The sequence below is a fragment of the Eschrichtius robustus genome, chromosome 4 (genome assembly GCF_028021215.1).
Source record: "Eschrichtius robustus isolate mEscRob2 chromosome 4, mEscRob2.pri, whole genome shotgun sequence".
In the NCBI taxonomy this organism is placed as follows: domain Eukaryota; kingdom Metazoa; phylum Chordata; class Mammalia; order Artiodactyla; family Eschrichtiidae; genus Eschrichtius; species Eschrichtius robustus.
This window is the reverse complement of record NC_090827.1, coordinates 31,787,957-31,808,171: the sequence shown is the minus strand read 5'-3', so window position 1 is coordinate 31,808,171 and position 20,215 is coordinate 31,787,957. Positions and strand designations below refer to the sequence as shown.

The 20,215-nt window shown below is 48.0% G+C and overlaps 1 protein-coding gene across 2 annotated transcripts in view; it reads left to right on the top strand.

Annotated features, from left to right (window-relative positions):
- The window catches only part of MAML3 (mastermind like transcriptional coactivator 3), a 417,272-nt gene extending 398,659 nt beyond the window's left edge, over positions 1–18,613 (top strand). The window contains exons 3-5 of one of the 2 annotated variants that reach the window (XM_068542527.1): positions 6,503–6,709; positions 10,736–10,817; positions 15,280–18,613. In XM_068542527.1, coding sequence (XP_068398628.1) covers positions 6,503–6,709; positions 10,736–10,817; positions 15,280–16,274 — 1,284 coding nt within the window. In that variant the 3' untranslated portion in view covers positions 16,275–18,613. Of the gene's footprint in view, positions 1–6,502; positions 6,710–10,732; positions 10,818–15,279 lie in introns of both variants that reach the window. The other variant, XM_068542526.1, reaches the window with a different exon arrangement.
- Positions 18,614–20,215: the final 1,602 nt, after the last annotated feature.

Below are 20,215 nucleotides of genomic sequence, written 5' to 3'. Positions count from 1 at the left end.
GGGAGTTTAACTGGCTTCACCCCTTCCTTGCTCTTGGCTGCACCTCCGCCTCCGGAGCAGAGCTGCAGGAGCACCGACCTTTCTGGAAGAATCATGGCATAGGCTCCTTTCGGAATTCATGAGTTTACATTGCCTGCACAGCCCTCTGAAAATTAGAGAGTTCTGCTCCAAATGCAGAAGAATTGGCAATAGAAACTTAAGTAACTCAGCACTCTGACTTGCTTTTGAAAGTGCAGGGTTTGCAATCTAATCACAGAGAGCGCTGATACCCCAGGTTGCAGTCAGCGCCCATAAACCAGGATTATTTGCCCAGTGAGTCTCAAAACGTGGGGCATGGTAATTATCGAAGGGCATGTTAAATTGCTCCCAAAGACTCTGGTTCAGGAGGCTTGGAGCAGAGCCTGAGAATTTGCATTTCTAACAAGCTCCCAGGTGATGCTAATGGTGCTGGTCCCGGAACCACGCTTTGAGAACCCCTGATGGAGCCCTCACGGTTCCCCAACAGCCCACACTTAAAGTGGAGGAAGTTTTAGCACCCTCTTAGCCATTTTCTCTCTATAGCTCATTCATCTCCAAAGTCGCCATTGTCGAGGGAGGAGTCCTATGGATAGGATTTCCGTTTGAAGAGGTGGGGACCGAGACCCAGAGGTCAGATGGCCCCCTGAGCCTCAGGAAGCCAGTTCACCACCCTGAGCCCCAGGGAGTCACGGCCGGATGCCTCCAGCCAGCTCTGCAGTGGGTGTCGGATTCTCTGACATGAACGTACTGAACTTCCCAACGAGTGTGAGGTTCTGCGTGAAACGTCAGCTTCCACCTTTGAAAAGACTTCCTCCTTCTGAAACTTAGAACTTGAACAGTACCTTTGCAGGAGAAGACCCCTGACAGTGGTGAGAGGTTGGACATAGAAGTGGCTTCATGTATAGAATCTAGGCAAAATTCCATTGGTGCTGGATTTTTTTTTTTTTTTTTTATTACTCGATCCACTTCAGTGTGTGTGAAAAGCACAGGTTTGTCTTCTGGGGCATGCTTTTTGTTTATGTATTAATTTTACTTCTTCCTACCGTGAACTACCCTCCTGTCTCCCCCAGTGCCCTCCTGCTCCCACTTCCTTCCCGGCGACCGGCCCACACGACGTGGCGGGGAGAGGGAGGTGAAACGCGCCCCGGGGAGCGCGCAGCGGCCTCCCAGCTTGCGGAGCAGCGCGCAGGCCGAGGATCTCGGGGCCCCGTGGCGGCTCGTCCGCCGCACGTCCGCCCTCCGCCGCCCGTCCGCCCTCCGCCGCCCCTGCCCGCGCCCAGACCGCCTAGTCGGTTTCTTTGTTAAGGACGCCTGCGCGGAGACGCATCTTCGGCCCCGGCAGGGGCGCACGGGCCTCACTCCTGACTTCTTAGAGTCCCCTAAGGACTTGTAAGCATATAGGCTCGAGTCGAGAGGCTAAATTACGCCCCAGGGGGCTTTTTAAGTAAAATCCTAAATTTCATTTAGGCTGTTCGTAAGCCATGCGATGGCAAAGACACTAAGCCCAGGCTCGCCCCCGGCGCGGCCCTTACCGCGCCGGCTTCGTGCAGCCCGGGTTACGGGGAACCCTGACCCTCTCGGACAGTCCGCCCCTGGGTCTGGGGTACGCCACTGTCCCTCCCCTCTCGGGTCGCCAACGCCCCCATCACCTCCTCCATCTCCCGGCCCTTCCGTTTCCTTCCACGGCCTCCCCCACCCACACGTGAAATCTCCCTCCCCTCGGGCTGGCAGCAAGGTCGGTAATAAGAAACCGGTTCGGTGTCAGTCGGAGAGAGGAGGGAGATAACCCCAGAGATACACGGCAGTGGAGAGAGAACTCATTTTGTGTAAAGAGGGCCTCGAGTCACCAGGGAATTCCTGGATTGTCTCAGGCTGTCGTGTGTGATGTCCATCACGCCGTGCGAGCACCATCTGTTCGGTATTATGCTCTCAGTTGCCAGGCTACCTGCTATACGCGGTAACACTTGACTGCCCGGCTCCACGCTCGTAGCGTTAGCCCAGACGCGCGGGGCCGGGGGGGACCGGCTGGGGGAGGAAGGCGAGTCCTGATTAAGCCATCTGCAGGCTGGGAGGGGGGCGGGGGGGACACGCCGCGCGGGCGGAACCGGCGGGCTGGCGGCGAGGACTGGGCTGACACCACCATCTGCTGGGGCCGCGGAGGAACAGCAGCTGTTCCTTGTTTTCCCCCGACGAGAGCACCTGAAAAAAGGCCGAAGCCCTGAGCGGCCTCCAGCCCGTTCTCCACTAAGCCCCGGCACCCCAGTCCCAGTCACCGCCGGGAGCCTCTTGCAATCCCCCCTCCGAGGAGCCAGCCGTCTTTGGTCCACCGCCAGCAACCCCGGCCCCTCTCACCCAAACACGAGGCATGTTCTTGAAAACACGTAAGAGAAAATGAAGCTTCCTTACGCACAGATTTATAAATAAACAGCTGGCTACTCTTGAGAGATTTTTACCACAGCTGCTTTTTGAAGTGAAAACTGCCTCTTTGGGGGAAGTAGGGTGTTTTTTACACCTCTTACCTATCTCCAGCCCTTAGGAAATTGCTAAGATCTTTTCCCTGGAAGAGAAGATACGTAAAATATTGGTTTTGATATTTTTTTTCCGCCTCCCTTTATTTTACGGAAGAGTGCGAGCTTTGGGGAGTAATGAAGATCTATGTAGTCAATTGGATTTCTGAGTGGAAGAGGCTGAATTAAGATTCTGGGTAGAAGGCAAGGGAGGTCGTTGGGCAGGGGGTGGAGTGGAGAACAAGCTAGTAATTAAAACTAAAAATACTGCATCATTTGGCTTCAAGGCATTACATTTCTGGTGACGAAAGCCCAGCCTGGTTTTCTCTGATTGCACGTACAGTGTGTGTCCTCCTTAGAAACAAGAGCGGGGGCTTGAAATTCTGAAACTCGACAGACTAATGCTCATTAAGCCCTCTTAGACTGGGGATTAAAAGCCACAATGTCATGTGCATCAGCTAATGGCCTCAGCCAGCCCAATTTGTAAGGTGAGTCACTCGGCACGTCTTCACACTTGGCATACACATCTGAGGCTGGGGCTCTGGGTGTCACTCACCCGCTGTTGAATGCAGCAGAGCTGGATGGGAAAGGTGTATCAACTTAGGCTCACAAATGTTTCCTAGGGAGGGCAGTCCTTTAAAAGTGCACATAGCCCTCCTGCCTCTCGGTCTTCAGGTCTTCGGTGAGAAACCTGAAGGCGAAATCTTTGAGAAGGAATCATGGGGGGAAATAGATAATCCTGGGAGGTAAAAACCAGATTATCCCTTTGGGAAGGGTTTTACACACTGTGCTTTTTGAAGTTCAGCAACACCCTGCCCCATCTGAAAGTAGAGCATTCCGAGGAAACCTTTCCTAAGCCGAAATGGCTTACAGTGAAGAAGCAAGCACCTTAGGACACATCTTGCTAAGAATGTGCGAAATAAATAGAGATAGAGCACAGATGCTCACACTGTTCGAAGCTATGGCAGCTTGATGCTGAGATGCTGAGTGTAGTTCCTGGGGAAGGCGCTTGGTGGCGCCACTCCTGTTGCTGGAGGCGCCTGCTGTCTCTACAATCACTCTCTGCAAAACAAACACTGAATGCTATCTTAGATTTTCACCTTCTTTTGTGAAAGCGAAAATCCTCTTCAGATTTCTTCCAGTTAGCAAAAACAGATACTAGTGTAGGTGTTTCATAAAAGGGGAGTGGCGTAAATTGAACTCTTGAAAAGTGGGGGACCTGTATTTCTTTTTGGTCTAGGAAGACAGGGACTAGACAAGCTTAGATGAATCTACATCCTCACCTCATTTGCCTCTCCCTTTCTTTCTGGGTGGAGAGAAGGCTGGGAGAGCAACACATCACTGCTTACAGCTCCTGGGCAAGCTCACCAGGTACTTGAGGGCTAGTCTCACAGGACAAGAATATCTCAAAGTGTACAAAGATAAACGGGGCCAGCCCAGACCAGTCCTCTCATAAAACCAAGCCAAAGAGAACTTGATCTTCCCTTGGGTCTCATTTTCTTTCCAACTCCCTCCTCATTATCAAAATTGGAAAATATCAAATATTCTGAAATACACAGAAAAAACTGTATATCTGTATTTTCGCTGATTGGTCGACTATCTGCACTTCCGTGTGAATTTGTTTGTTTAAGTATGAAGTCAATCAGCCATTCGTCTCCAAAGGTGGCAAGAAACAGCTTCATCCCATTGGAAGGAAGGGTTTGGAAAACAGGTAGCAAGTTTGGGGTGGGGGGAAAGGAAAGAGTGAAATATCTTGACCTCTGCAGGGGTCAGTCACAGAGTAAACTTTTTGGTGGCATAAAGTTCCAGGCATTGCTGAGTATAAGGTCTTTTTATTAACATTAATATCTCATAGCTCTCTACCTAATAATTGTCTATGTACAGAGAAAATACACGAAGACAGAAAGTTTTAATTTCAGTAACACCACACTTAACATTTGAAAAATAGAACACAGTGTATTTATGGGAGACATACTATATATTTAGTCTACAGGCAATTCTTAGGCACACACTTGGCACCATGGACCCATCGTCTGGGAAAGGCCTATGCTTGTGGAAGGAATACTGAATTTAGACTCAAAATCAGTGCTCCAGTTCTGCAAGTTCTGGTTCTTCCATTTACTAACTGTGTGACCTGGGCCACCGCACTGACTAACCAAAACTTCTTGAGCTATTGTTTCCCAGATGAGAGGAGTAATGGGGTTTTGTTTGGTTTTTTGTTTGTTTTGCTTGTTTTGTTTTGTTTGGGTGCTGATGGGAGGGACGAAGAGTACGTGAAGATGCGGTTTCGGTATACCTGGAAAGAAGAACGTGGATGGCTGATCTCCACACGGTAGCGGGGAGGGGGGTCCAACAAGCCCAGGCTATGGGGGCTCCCATGCAGGGCTGCGTCTCTAGGAGTTGTGTCAAACACCACTCTCTGTTTTGAGAGGAAACTGCCCACGTGATTGACTGTACCAACACTGAAGAGGTAGCAAAGCAAAAAGAGGACAAATATTAAAATCCAGTTTGACTGCACCCTGTTTTTCATTTAGGATGGCTCAGAAGAGGCAGATAAAATTCATGTTGTTCACAAAGCAGGCTAGTCGCGTGCATTAATGAAGGAATGCATTAATAACGATGGAAATACCATTGCAAATAACATTTGATAACTACTAAACATCCATTTAAGGTTGTCACTTGCCTGTATACATCTGCGTAGTCTTAATTTCCTTCACCCCATATAACTGGAAATAATAACCAGTGTGGAAAAAAAGAATGAATATCTAGATTTTATAATGAGGAAATTTTTTTTTTTAATCCAGTTTAACTGGATACAAAAATTTAAATACTGTAGATTTATTCACATTCGTTTCTCATGATCTAAGTCTCATAATTGTGCCTCATGATATGACTGTACGTCCTTACACGTATGCCCATTTAACTTGTGTACCTCTCAGACAGCAGCTTCTCTTTGTTCAGATTAATTACTTGAAACTTCAGTGAATTAAAAGAAACCTTTCTGTGAAATGTTCAGACAATACGTTGCCATTACCAGCTATGCTTGATAGAATGACCAGGAAAGAAAGCATCGAGAAACTACATCTTACGGTCACACACCTACTTTTCCCATCAGCTGTTTTTCCCCAATGGTCTACGCCGTCGGGCTGTTGCTTCCCCTCTGAGTACAGTCTCCGAGTAGTGACTTGGGCTGTGTGTGAGGAGTTCTCTACCACTTTACCTCCTGTTCCTTAAGGGCCAGTCCTTAAAAGTTGCCATCATTTGATTTGACTGACTGACACGTAATTATAGAATCAAGAGACCCGATTCAACCCCCCACGTTTAAGTTATCCCAGACACCTGAGACCCAATTCTATCTTTAAAGATGTTGGGAGATTTTGTATCTTTGGTCCAGGTCACACACTCCTAATTCTCACCATCAACAATTCTCACTGGCAGGATTTTTTTTTTTTTTACACATGTCAAAGCTTTCAAATGTCACAATTAATTAGACTTTCATCAAATCGCAATCTGCTGATGAATCAATTCCAGCAGTCTTCTGTAAATGTCTCTCCTACTAGCTAAGAAGCCCATTTTGGCCAGGCAGCCAGTAAGGATGAAGAGGTAAGGTGAGGATGTCTCATTCCCGACTTAAAATGAGCTGCACCTGAGGGCTTATTCCCTTTCCTTCGGAGGAGCACAGATTGTTCGCTGAAAATGCGGTTCTTGATCCTCAGCCAGTCCCATCAGAAACAGACTGGACCTGGTCTCAGATTGTCCCAGAGCCGTGCTCTATTACTGTCGCCCTGTAGCCTCTGCAATCCCACCTGTGGTAAGGCCAGGTTTGAGGACCACTGGCTTCTTTTTTTATGGGAATGTAATGTGTGCCTCTCGGGATCCCGTAGGTCCCTAAGGCGGGACCTACCCCCTCCCCCTATCCCCTGTGCTTTCCTTCACATGTGGAGTGGCTGCATTCTCTTCTCTTCCTGTCTTTCCAGGGGCAGTATCCGGTCGGGCTTCCCCGGGCCGCGGGCCCCATGCAGTCCTCCGTGCCCCCGGGCTCCGGCGGCATGGGCTCCGGAGCCGGTCCAGCGGGGCCCAGCTTCCTGGGCGGCCAGCCCCAGGCAGCCCTCATGGAGCAGATGCTCCTGGACCAGCGGGCGCAGCTGATAGAGCAGCAGAGGCAGCAGATGCTGGCGGAGCAGGTAACTCACGCCCGCGGTGGGATCCGTTCGTGCGGCAGACACTCACTCGGTGCCTGGTGTCTGTGAGGGAGTCTCAGTTCGTGTCCTTCATCAGGAAATTCACAAGCCGGCATTTCCTGAGATCACAGAGGAACCTGCAGAATGTAGACCTTTCCGTTCGTTAGGCTTTTGCTTAGAATGAATGAGTGTGTTCTGAAAAGACAGGCTTCAGCCACCCATTTGAAGACCCATTTGCCAGAGACCGTTCTTCAGTTCAAGTCTGGCCCTTTTCTTCTGGCTTCTGGTACAGGGGTCTGTAGAATCAGCATGGGGGGCAAGGGTGGAAGGGGGCTGGCTCACATTCTTCGTAAAGTCGGATGTTTCCAGCATGAAGAAAAAAGAAAGTAATTCAGAGAACTTTGCTTCTTGGAGGAAAGTGTCAGAAGGCGGGATTGAGAAGAATTCTTACACAATTGGTCATGAACGGGAACAATAGCTGAATAATAGGGCCCACAGGACTACCTGGAAACCCGAACTCGGGGTCACAGAAAGGGTGCAAACTTGAGAAAACTCCCAGCAGCTTTGAACACAGCTCAGGAAATGTTTGAGTTAAAGGCCTAACACAGAGAAAGCTTTACCTGAGGCATCTTTGACAACCCTTGACATATATAATTCCTCCAGCTTTGAAAGAAAGCCTTCCATGCGGGCTACTCCTCTCAGTTTCAGTGTGTTTTGTTTTTCGAGATGCCCGTGCCCGATTTCGTGTTATCTCGGGAAAGGCCTGAGGACTTCCCCAGGAGGTCCCTGGATGCCTCCCGTGGGGGCCTATCCAGCGCGTCTCACCCTTCTGTTATAGGAGACGTGAGGCTGTCATCTAAGGCTCAAGGCCCACAATTACCCTTCTAGAATGTTCCTAATAGGATCAGAATTTTGGAAATGTATTAACCGTCCTCCACCATATCTATAGGAGAGGTTGTGTAGGACACAAGACGCGTCGAGGTCCTTAGTAACCAAGGGCAGCAGTTCAAAGTAACGCCAGTCATCCCCCAAATAGAAAAATTGTACACCGTTGAGCACAGTACTTATGTTCCCTGGTTCGCTTTTGTTCTTGAACAGCTGTGTAATTATCTCCCTTTTTACCGAGGTCAGTCAGCTGCCTGGCAGCTCTTGTACAAACAAACCTCTATCCCTCTCACCCTGCGTAAGGTGTGTGACAAGCAGCCATGCTCATATCTCTCAGACAGTGATAAATGGAGCTGCCGAGGGGAAGCTGGGCTTTGCAGATCCACCCCTCAGCCAATCCCAGGAAATTTCAGGTGTGCCTGATACGTGGAGGGATGGTCTTTGATGCCTGTGCTGCGACCAAGACACAAAGGGGAGTCGGGGTAACCAGGCCAAACTCAGCTGTGCCAGCCCAGGGGTGTCCCCGCCATGGGTTGGCAAGGTCAGCCAACCCCGGGAATGAGGGGGAAGGCAGGAGACCGGGAGCATGGCTTTCACAGGATGGTGCCCACAGACCATGAGGTGAGAGAGTGCGGGACCCCTCAGAACCCGGGACACAGAAAGACAGACATAGGGCTCCTCAGAAGAGATGAGGAAATGGGAAACTGCAAAAAAAATGAGTATAATTCCTTAATGACTGTGTGTTCCAGGAGCTGAAGAGGGACCAAGGAAAGAACGGTTCACTCTGGGTCACATCCTTTGCTTATGGTGTGATTTTGGAAAAACCACCTAACCTCTCTCCTCATCTGCCAAATAAGGTTTTCCTAATCTCCCAGCCTTCCTGCTGATGCTCAACATGAGTAATGAGTGTAAAACCCTTTGGAAACTGCACAAGGTGTGGATCTGCCACTTGACCCTGGTGTCACAGAAGGCAGTGTAAGAGCTGCAGCCACACGTGCCAGCCATCCTGTGGGACTAGCCCAGAAGTAAGTCAGAGGGATGTAGCATCTCACCTGCACCTGGGGAAAGTGCTTATTGATGCCTACACTTTTGAGGTTGAATGTGGCCACATCAACGCCAAGCTGATTTTCTTGGTCCCTGCAGCGGCAGTGAAAGCATCCTAACACTTTCAATTTTGCCAACAGCGTACTGGGAACACTTGGGTTTCCGGAAAGGACATGTGAGGGAAAACAGAAAGACTGGGGATATCTTGCATATCTTTGGGAACTTTCAAATGGTTCTCAGTGGACTTAGTACAGAGCAAGTTGAAAGCAGGTGTGAATTAGCATTTAATGCGTTATTCTCAAGAGCACAGAGAGTGTCAAATCCCACCCATTCACAAAGGTTCAACGGAATCTGGAATTTTGGATCTGAAAGAAACATTGAGGACCATGAAGTCCCTTTATTTTACACACGAGGAGACTGAGACCAGGGAGCTTACGTGATATTTTTCGGAGATCGCAGAGCTAGAGAGGGCCAGAGCCAGGACTGGCACCTGGGCCCCCTGACTCCTGACTGCCAATCCACCCCAGGCTACCCCAGGGCTGATGCCCAGTTGTAAGTGGGATGGTTAAATTCTTACGTAATATGGGAAGTTTGGCTTCTGAGAAGCTTTTAAATGCTCCCCTTACTCTCAGTAATGTTCTTAGATTGCTGCCTAGAAGATTAGCATGGTTTCTTGTCTACGCCGTGTCTATACAATTAATTCATTTCAACGGTTTCGTGCAAAACACCACAGGATGGGGTGAACAGAGGCCGTTCTTTTCTTTGGTTGCCAGCGCTGGCTGGCCTTGTCAAGAAAAAGAAAGAGAAAGAAAATTATAGAGCTGCCCAGGAACAAAAACAAGAGAAAAAAATAGAAATAAACACATGTGTTAAGAAGTGGTCAATGTGTGTTATTTTTATAATGAACACTGTAAAGATCCGGGCCCTCGTTGTCTGTTTTCCTAGGCCTTGCAGATGAAAGGTGCTTGATGCATATTCCACAGCTGCAGAGGAGGTTAGATGACAGGCCGAAGGTCACGCAGCTACTTGACGGCAGACCCAGAACGAAAACCCCTTTCTTTGCTCTTTCCACCTCACTCTTATTTTCTGTCCCTTTTCACATACAGCATGATAATGACCATAATAGCCTTCCCTGTATATTGGTAACAATGCCGGCAGTGCAAAAGCCCCGTGACTGGAAGAAGAAAAACTAAAACGCAGGCCTCCTGGCTCCTGGTGTACGTGGAATCCCACGCGGTTTCCTCAAGGCAGTACATGCTGTATGTTTGACTTGTGGAGATGTATTCTGCAGGCAGGGTGGCTTCCTGGGAATAAAATGAGCCTTTTTTTTTTATAGGCCCTGAGAATCCCATCTTCCTATACCCGAAGCATCTACCTTAGGTCATTAAAAGTTAGCTGCTTGTCCGTTTGAGCTCGGTACCCACCATGCTGAGGAAAGCACGCAGGCTGATGTCGGAAAAGCAAAGTCAGAACTGCCTCCCTGGCTACACCTCCCTCATAAGCCAGCAAGTCCACACAGCAGAAATGCCGCAGATGTTCACCGAGGATGTTTGCAGCAGGGGGGGCTCTGACAGCCGAAACCAGAAGCTCCCTAAACAGCCGCCCCTAGTAGCATGGGCAAAGACATCGTGGGATGTTCTTATGGGGGGAAATGCTACTCGACAGTGAGAATGAATGGACCCCACCGCAGGCATCACCGTGGATGGAGCTCCCAAATGCGATGAATGCAAGAAGCCAGACCCCAAAAAACAGGCTCAAGTACATTGTCTCAGGCCACTTCTCTGAAGCACAGAAGCAGATATAACTAACCTGTTGCTAGGCTGGGATAGTGCGCCCACGGGTCAGGTGAAGGGCGGTGGCTGGGAAGGGGCAGGAGGGGCTTCTAGCATTCTGCGTCTCGACCCACGAGCGTGTTCCTGTGTGAAAATCCATCGCACGGGGCACGGATGCTACACGCTTGTGCCCTGACCTGTATGCGTGTTACTCTTCAGCATAGAATTCAGTTTTTGAAAACCGCCTTCCTCAGAACAGCCAGGAGACCTAACTGTGCGCCTCCTCCCGCCCCGCCCCCCGGCCCTCCTTGTCCTGTCGTTTCAGCAGCTGCAGCCGCCACAGCTACCCCGGCAGCACCTCCAGCGGCCCCGCAACCCGTACCCAGTGCAGCAGGTCGCCCAGTTTCAAGGTGAGGCCGGTGCACACCTCTGCCATTGTATCCCAGTGGGCAAGTGTAAGTGAATGTAGAGCCAGTGACAATGCCACGGCTGCTGTGTTTGTGTCCAGGTAATATTAAAAATCTTTAAGAACTGGTGGTGCCAACCAATCAGAATCCCAGGCGTTAACCTTTGGGTCGCTGGGCCCCAGAGAGGTCCTGGTGGGCCCGGGGCGGGGGCGGGGGGGCGGTGGGAGTGGGACTGGAGAATCCGTTCTTTACCAAAGGTACCGAAGTATTTCGGGGGTTTAACAACCAGCAAAGACATCCAGGCGCCGACTGACCTAACATCAGCCCTGTTTAAGTCCGGATGGTCATCTCAGTGGCCATGGCGAGGAGCGGGGGGAATCCCGTGTCACATCTTTCTAGCTAATCCCAGCAGGTCAGCTGACCAAAGCCCTCACTTCCAGCAACCGAAGTAAAAGGATCTGGCTTTCGGCAACCACTAATCTCTGCCGAACATAGAAGACAAATAGGGACTTGAGTTTGATTGGACTTTCTTGATCCTGCCGCCCTTTGCACAAATCCTGAATCATGGCCCCAGGAGTAATGGGTGCACTGTTTGTCCGGCGTTGCCATTCCTCTGTAAAGTAGAAGGTCCACTCAAATATCAATCCCTTCCGTCTCTAACAGAGGGAGCCCCTGTGGGTCTTGTATGGGGTGGGGGATGAGTCTGAGGACCCTTCCCAAACTCATCCACAGGCGTTTTCAGGGGGCCACAGGGGTCATGAAGCAGCAGAAATCCTAATTCCTGTCCTCTGTCCTTTCTGAAGACCTAGATCAATGCATCCTAACTTCCCAAATGTTACCTATTGCTTTGACAATCTGCCAAAAGCTATGAAGCCCCTGGCACAGAAATATCCATATATGTAAATAAATACAAACTTTGTGGATCATTTCACAAGTGTTACCCTTTTCCATAGACTGTGGGTGAAAATTTTGTGATCTAGGGTAGCCTTTTTCAGTCTTTGGGTTGCAACACTCAAGTAGGTTGTGAAGACAATTGGCCACAACCAACATTTTTTAACGAAATAATAGAAATGATTGGAGTGTATCATAATTAGGGCAACTTTTGTTTCTGTCCTAAACCCACATGTGTATGTACTGTGAGTTGTGGCTTAAAGAGTCTGAAAGCCGCTGATGTTCACGGCCAGATCTCCCTGAAGATTGCCTGTGGACCCCCTGGGGCTTGAGCCGCTATCACCCCCTCCCATCCCTGGGACATTTATATCACTTCAGATCCCTTTGGACTCGACACAGGGAAGGACAAAGGGAATTGTTCTGTGCACTAAATTAGTGCCAATATTCTTTGAAGAATTCTGTTTCTCACTTGGTCAATGGTGGGGAGGAGTGGGAAATAGTCATTGTTACATGCGTAGTTTTTGTCGCAGACTCGGAGCCCTCTTTTGTACCTGTGGTTCTCAGACGTGAGCCTGCATCAGATCACCAGCACAGCTGATTCAAAACAGAAGCCCGCCCTCACCCCCAGAGTCTCTGATTCAGTAGGTCTGGAGCGGGGCCTGAGAATTTGCATCTCTAACAGGTTCCCCAGAGTTGCTGTTGCTACTGGCCCAGGGCCATACTTTGGGAACTGGTGCTTTATATTATGAACTAATTTAAACCATTAAATCTGACAAACCTGGTATTGTGTCCCTTGAGTTTTCTAGGTTCATAACTCATGTATTATTTTTTGGAATACAGGGACCCACCAAAATTTAATAACTCCTCTATGTTATGAGTTATTCTGAGTGCTTTGGGTCCAATTTAAAAGTTCTACTCTTTGAACTTTTCTAAAACCCCAAATCACAGGTAATCAACCTAAAAAACTTAGCTACACTTAGGCTAAACAACCAGTGACATTTTAGGGTTCCTAAGCTGGTTGATATGATAATTTTTAAAATTTTCTTCTGTATTTTCATGTACTTTACTGACATCCTAGATATCATAATGTTATGTATCTGGGAAAATAGCAAATTGATAGATAAAAAAATATTGTCCTTGGAGAGAAGTTCTGTTAGGAATAACTTGTCTGAGACCTACAGGTCCACTGACCACTACAGTTTTCAAAGGTTTTAAAGACGAACTTTCTCTTACTGAGTTCTGTGTCTCTGGGCAATGTTACATGCCTAGGGGAAAAGCTTATTTTACATAAATATAGACTTCTTGTGAGTGAAAATAGAACACAGACCCTTTTAGGGAAAAAATTGCATGTTACCATCTCTGTTTGAATATGGAAAATTTTCTTTGACGTTGTGGTGTTAACCAACAGACAAGAAAATTAATTTGACTACAGTATCTCACAGTAATATCTGTTTTAGACAAAAATAAAAAAGAAGAAAAAGTAGTCTGTTGTTTAACATATGTAGTTGTCAGATAAAGACAAGTTAATTCTTTGAAGGCATTTGAATTTTTTTCCTTTGTATATTTAAAATTACCCAAGTTCATAAAACCAGATTTCTTAGGTTTTTCTTAGGTTGAAAATATGGTGCTGACTGCTGATATTAAAAGGTCCTTTTTTTTTTTTTTTAAATAAGAATTACATCTGGATAGTGTAGTCATTGACACCAAGTAAAACTAAAGGCTGGCTTGGATTAATGGTTCAATACTTCTGAAGAGGCACTGCAGCATTTTTGCCCTCTAAAGAAAGGAAACTATTTCTCATTCACAAAATTAGTCCAGTCAATATCTAATCCCTCAACATATTTATTCTAAGTTACAACAAAAATGTCCGAAATATGAAAGTCCTTTCATCTGTTTCCAGCAGCCTGTTTATGTAATTTGGGTCTATCCAATCAATCTCTGAGTCAGCAATATTTTTCCCTTAAATATTTTTATAAGCAACTCAATAACCCATTTCACCACAGTTGATCAGATTGGCCATGTAGTCAATACAAATTTAGTTGTTAAGGTCACAAAGCTTCATAACAAGATTGCAAGTTGCAATATATACCACCATCCAGTGTTTAATCAGGAACATTTTTTTTAAAATTCCACTTAGATACAATTAAGCTCAAAACAAAAAACTGAAACGTTTCTAGGGATCTCCCCCAGGTCTTTCTGGTTTCCCCACGGTAACCATTTCATTTTTCAATGCAGCATGATATTGATCTCAAGCCACAAAAACTTGTCATAATCAAAATTCCCATAATTTTCTTTCTTAAAGAAAGAAAGAAAATATGGAGACATATTTGCTGCCCAGAAATCAATAACCCCATCAGGAAGACAAAAACACACTTCAGTTATCTGCCAAGGTGCCAGGCTTAACAAGGTTACACTATTCTCATCTGGTTTCTCATCCAGGTTCCAGGTAGGATCAAATTTGCTTATAGTATCGATTGGCTCCCATGCTGTACCTTTTTTAAATGTCCAGGAAAAAAACTATTTTTCTTTTTTTCATAGACTTAATCATCAGCAGGGACACAGAAAAATCCATTTCTGTGCACCTCCTAGCCCTTGACAACATTGACGTGTTCTAAGGGTGACATTTCTATTCTCTTGACTGGTTTAGAAATTTCCCAGAAACATGTAAAGAAGGACTCACTCGAATTTCTAATTAGAGTTGAGTGACTTGGCATTGATATTCTGGTCAACTTTTAAGCAGCATCATTAAAACTGCCTTAGTGGTCATTGCTGATTTGAAGGAGTGGCCTTTGTTGGGGAAATGCATAAAGTTCATTGCCAAGTAGCAAGTAGGAGGATGATTTCTTTTTCTAACTCAGGAAGCTGGCCAGTTCGCACTGACATATTATGATTCAGAGAATCTGGAGCATGTGGAAGTCTACAGGGTGGATCCAAGAAATGTCCCATCTGTCGAAATAGCTTCTTAGCAGAAGTGATAGCCTTTAACCTCTCGAATCCTACTCAAGTCTTAAGGGAAATTAGCCTAATGGTCTTTATTGATAGTATTCTCTACTGAACCATATTCCACTTCACAAATAGGATATGCAAAGTGATCAGCCATTTCTGCCTAATTTAGCCCAGGAGGTGAATTTCCTCTCACCTCCAAAAAGATGGTGTCTTATTGGTTGAGGATGGCATCATATCAAGACGGGTGAGAAACGATTTGTTTCTGAAATGTGAACAAAAATAATATCAGGGTATATCAAATAGAAAAGTCAACTACAAAAGCCTGTGTACTGCATGGTCCCAATTTTCATGTGTCTATTTATATATTAATGTAAGTTGGCAGTGGTCTTCTCTGGATGATGGGAATGACTTTAATTTTCATGTTTATGCTTTTCACTATTTTCCAAATTTTTTACAATCAGCATGTTACAGTCAGAAAAATAATACTCTGGTTTTTTTTAAGGATTTATTACGAGTAGCTCCTTTCATCTAAAAGAATTTTGTCAGGTCCCAAAGAAAAGTCCAACAACCTGTTACCATGCATTGCTTGTAGAGATGAGTGAACGGGTCTGTCCTTTTCTCCCTGCAGGGTCTCCCCAGGACGTAGCAGCTGTGAGAAGCCAGGCGGCCCTCCAGAGCATGCGAACTTCACGGTTGATGGCACAGAACGCAGGCATGATGGGAATGGGACCCTCCCAGAACCCAGGGACAATGGCCACAGCAGCCCAGTCGGAGATGGGCCTGGCCCCTTACAGCACCCCACCTGCCAGCCAACCGGGAATGTACAATATGAGCACAGGAATGACCCAGATGTTGCAGCACCCAAACCAAAGCGGCATGAGTATCACACACAGCCAAGCCCAGGGGCCGAGGCAGCCCACCTCGGGGCAAGGGGTTGGGATGGTGAGTGGTTTTGGTCAGAGCATGCTGGTGAACTCGGCCATTACCCAGCAGCACCAGCAAATGAAGGGGCCGGTCGGCCAGGCCTTGCCCAGGCCCCAGGGCCCGCCGAGGCTGCAAAGCATTATGGGAACGGTCCAGCAGGGAGCACAGAGCTGGCAACGGAGGAGCCTACAGGGCATGCCCGGGAGGACTAGTGGAGAATTAGCATCATTCAACAACGGCGCCAGCTACCCACTGCAGGCTGGCCAGCCGAGGCTGACCAAGCAACACTTCCCGCAGGGACTGAGCCAGGTGGTGGACGCGAACACTGGCACGGTGAGAACCCTCAGCCCAGCTGCCCTGGGTCGGCAGATGATGCCAACGCTCCCGGGGCAGCAAGGCACCAGCCAGGCCAGGCCCATGGTCATGTCTGGCCTAAGCCAGGGCGTTCCCGGCATGCCAGCATTCAGCCAGCCCCCGGCACAGCAGCAGATGTCCAGTGGCGGTTTTGCCTCAAGCAGCCAGAGCCAAGGCTACGAGCGGAACGCCCCTCAGGACATGTCATACAATTACAGCGGCGACGCAGCTGGGGCATCCTTCCCCAGCCTCTCGGACAGTGCCGAGCTCGTGGACGCCATCATCAAAGGTGGGCCAGGGGAGGAGTGGATGCAGGAGCTCGATGAGTTGTTCGGAAGCCCCTAGTCAAGAGGGGCCCCGGCAGCCACAACCCTAGTGGTTAAAGCTTCAACCGTGAAAAAGAAACAGGATGTTGCCTCATCCTTGTTTTTTTGTTTGTTTGACCTGCGTAATCTGAGCAAAACTGCAGCCGGCTGACAGTGGAGGAGCCAGGTGCCAATCCACAGCCCCGCTGGGGCCTCATTTCACCTGAGTTTCACACAGCAATCAAGACAGACGCCCTGCGAGTCCCGCTGCGAGAGAGGGGGACGCACCAGAGACAGCTGGGGAAGATGCTTCTGTAGCCCCTCTGCTTGGCCCTCCCTGTGATCGTCCGGCCCAGCAAGAGCCGCTCCGGCCAAGACAGACTGCTGCCCGACGTGAGGTGGCCGTCAGCCCCTCCTGGCCCTGGTCCAGAGTCTGTAGCTTTGGAGACACAAAGGAGAGAGAGCCTGGGACTGAGAGTCCCACAGAGCCTGCTGGGTGGTGGCACAAGCCAAGAGCACACGTCAGAAGCGCGCCGAACTCCGGCTACGAAGAGATGTCAGGCTTCAAGACATGCTATTGGGTCTGGAGGGTAGGTGCAGAGAACAGTGAGATGTCACAGGAAGACACAGGATCCTACAGGCCTGTCTCCTGCCCGTAATGCCCCTCAGGAATTTTAGAGCCATTGCCTCACCGGGTGAGCTTGGAGAAGGGTCCTGGCAGTCCTGGGCGGGCAGCCCTCTGCTGGTGACCGGGGTGGCCGTCACTCTGCGGAGTTGAGCTGGCGCCTCCTGAGGACCCGATAGGACCCGATACATCTTGGCAGTTCCCATCTACTCCCGGAGGCCGAGGATGGAGAGGCCCAGGCTGGACGCTGTGTGTCCGCTAGCACGGCCGCCTTCCTCCCCGATCCCTGCCCTTATTCCTCCTCGCCTCTACCCCAGCCTGCCCTTGCTCCTCCTTGCAGACTAGCCAAGAAGAAATGACGCTTTTGTGTTTAGGGAGCCCGGGCAGAGGGAAAATAGGTGCAAGAAGAACTTAGACAATGCCTGAAATGCACCGGTGACACTGGAGTTTTCTTTCTCTGCCTGGAACTGAGCGGGCCACTCGATGCTTCTGGGACACCAGGGAGGACGGGCCTGGACATCGCTGGCTCTGGCTCCCTTTGGGAAAATCCTAGGGGTGAGGCTCTAAAATCAGCCTGGCCCTTCATCCCTACTCACCGGAAAGACAAATCTCAAACCGTGAAAGTTGAGGAACTGAAAAATCAATTGCTCCACTTCGCACGTTTTGATAACGAAAAGGAAGCAGGTATGGTTCCTTTCCTGTGGGCAAAGTGATCCACTCCTGACGTTCTGTACGGCCGTTCTCTTTGTAATTCACTCAAATCTGCCCTAAGTGAAGTCTGTCTGAAGGGATCCACAACCTCCACTGTCGCAAAGCTGATCTCATCCGTCCTTTCCTCCCCTCCCACTGTCATGTTTTGGAGGCCGCGTGGCATAACCATTGTCCTAAGTGAGTGAGAGTGGCGTGAGCTTTCCTCCCGCCACCCCCTCCCTCCGCGTCCAAAAGGCAGGCTCCCTTCTGCGCACTCACGTGTAACTCGCCACACCAGAGCCCCAGCCCAGCCATGGGAGCCGGACTGGCTGTACTGGGGGCAGGTCCTGGTAAGGAAGGGGGTTCGAATGAAGAGCTGGGGCAGAGGGTGCAGAGAGGCGGCAGGCAGGCAAACACCACCCTTGACTTGCTCGCCAGGTACCAAGGTCATAGCCCTACTCAGCCAGGGGCAGGATGGAGAACAAGTGGGCCACTCCTGGGAAGAGGTGCTGGGTGGCAGGCTGACTGTGAACTCCCTGTGTGGGGAGGGACACTGCCAGGGAAACTCTTGGGTGGAAACAGATGAAAACCAAAAACAAACAAACAGAAGAAAGTAAACAAATGAGAAGACACAGAATATATAATTACCTTTTTCTGAAAGGTACAGGAAATAAATGTATAAGAAATGATGAGAAACTGGAGGTGGCTGATGGAGGGGGAGGGGCGCTCCATGCTCTTTTTAAAGCTTCCTCCAAATGCTCAGTACTGGGACCAACGACATAGAGAGGTAGATTTTAACAAGGTGGTTTTGTTTTGTTTTTGTTTTTACTACGGTGCTGATGTATATGTAATGTCTAAAAAAAGTTATTTGTAAATAAGTTTTTACAATATGACAGATATCACTGGGTCTACTATCTGTAAAAAATATACATATAAATATATATATACTGTTTGTTTAAAATAGAGTATTTTTATTTCATTCCTTAACTCATCATCCCAGCAGTGGTATTGCACTTCAGATGACATCATATTACTAATTTGTACTGTATGACCTATGGCAACTTCCTCCATTTGATTCAGATTTTTCTAGTTTTCTGTTTTTACTTTGTACATTGAGCATTGCTTATTTCCTTTTAAGAAATGTACAGAACTCTGAAATGTAGAAATGAAGTGATGTTGACATACCACTTTTAAAAAAAAAAACGAATAAAAGATCATTATCTGAACCAATCCAAAGTTGAGTTTATTTTAGAACTGTCACTGGAGCTCCAGCCTTAGTTAAGCAGATGGATTATGCCTGGGTTTTAATTGATTAACTGCAGTTCTTGTCTCAAAATTTTTATATCATTATTTAAACATTTAAGTAACAGTGGAGATCAATCATTCCCAGCCTTTTTAATTCCACCACGCTATTAAAATGTTCTAAATTTGCACTCCAGGAGATGTGGCAAAGGTAAAAGAAGAGAGTCATCTATGAAAGGAATATCCATTTGTAGACTCGGAACCATAACAATTCAAATTCCACCTGGTTCACTCAGAGAACTTGGAAACTGATAGTAAACTTCTTATTTAAAAAGGAAGAAAACTCAAGGAATATATTGGGGGGAAAGTAACGATGGGCCTTGCCCCACTGTAATGAACACTGTCGCTACACACACACACACACACACACACACACGCACACCCGTGTGTGGCTGCCTCTCTTTGGAGAACAGCCTGGCTTGGCCAGCACCACCCACAGAGAGTTGAATGTGCTTAGAAGTTTACATCCCTCCAGACTGACAGCCCATGACCTGCTGGTGCAGGAGCGTGAGAGCCCAGTTAACTTACCTGGACAAACCCTGAGATAGCATTTCTGTTCCAAGGTCCCCTGCAGGATCAGGCAGAGGCTGGGACTTTGCCAGAAGGTGCCCCCTTGCTTGGCTTCCTGCCTTTTTCTGCCCTGTTTCCCCCACTCCCTCAGTTTTCCCTCCTGGGAGCCCTTTGGTGACAAATCACACACATGTGAATCCACTCCACTTCTAGAAGACCTGACCTAAGTCTTCCCATCAAACTTTAAAAAGCATGGTAAAGCAACATGTTTCAAAACTGTCTGGGTGAAGCAGAAAAAGGGGCCACAAGAATAGAATAAGATCATCATCAAAAATAGATCCAAAGCAAAGGTGAGTTTTAATATGTACAAACCAAGAGAAAGAATGAACTTGACTCTGGAAGAAGAGGCCAGCCCTACCCATGGTGGGCTGTGGTTCCAGACCAGCTGACAAATAACACCATGTCGAAAACAGTGTGACACTGGGCTTTGTCCCAGCGATATGGGCTTAGTGACATGAGATCAAAAATGAACTGATTCGCGGGTGGGGATGGGAAGGCTGACAACAGAATAAAAACATGGAGTCTGAGAAGGGCTGAGTACTACTCCTTGTCCTGATGAGTCAAAACCACATATTTTTATTTACTGCACTGGATGGATGGAATACCATTCTCCTTTAAAATGATTTCTTATTTATAATCGTGTTGACCTTTATAAAGTCCCAGCGCAGCATGTGTATAATGGGGAAAGAAGGACAATAAACATCTTTCCAAGAAGTCACTAGGCACTTTCCCCCGTAAGAAGGAGGTATTTTATTGCCGAAAGTTAAGGAACATTCGAAAGCATTAAAGGAACT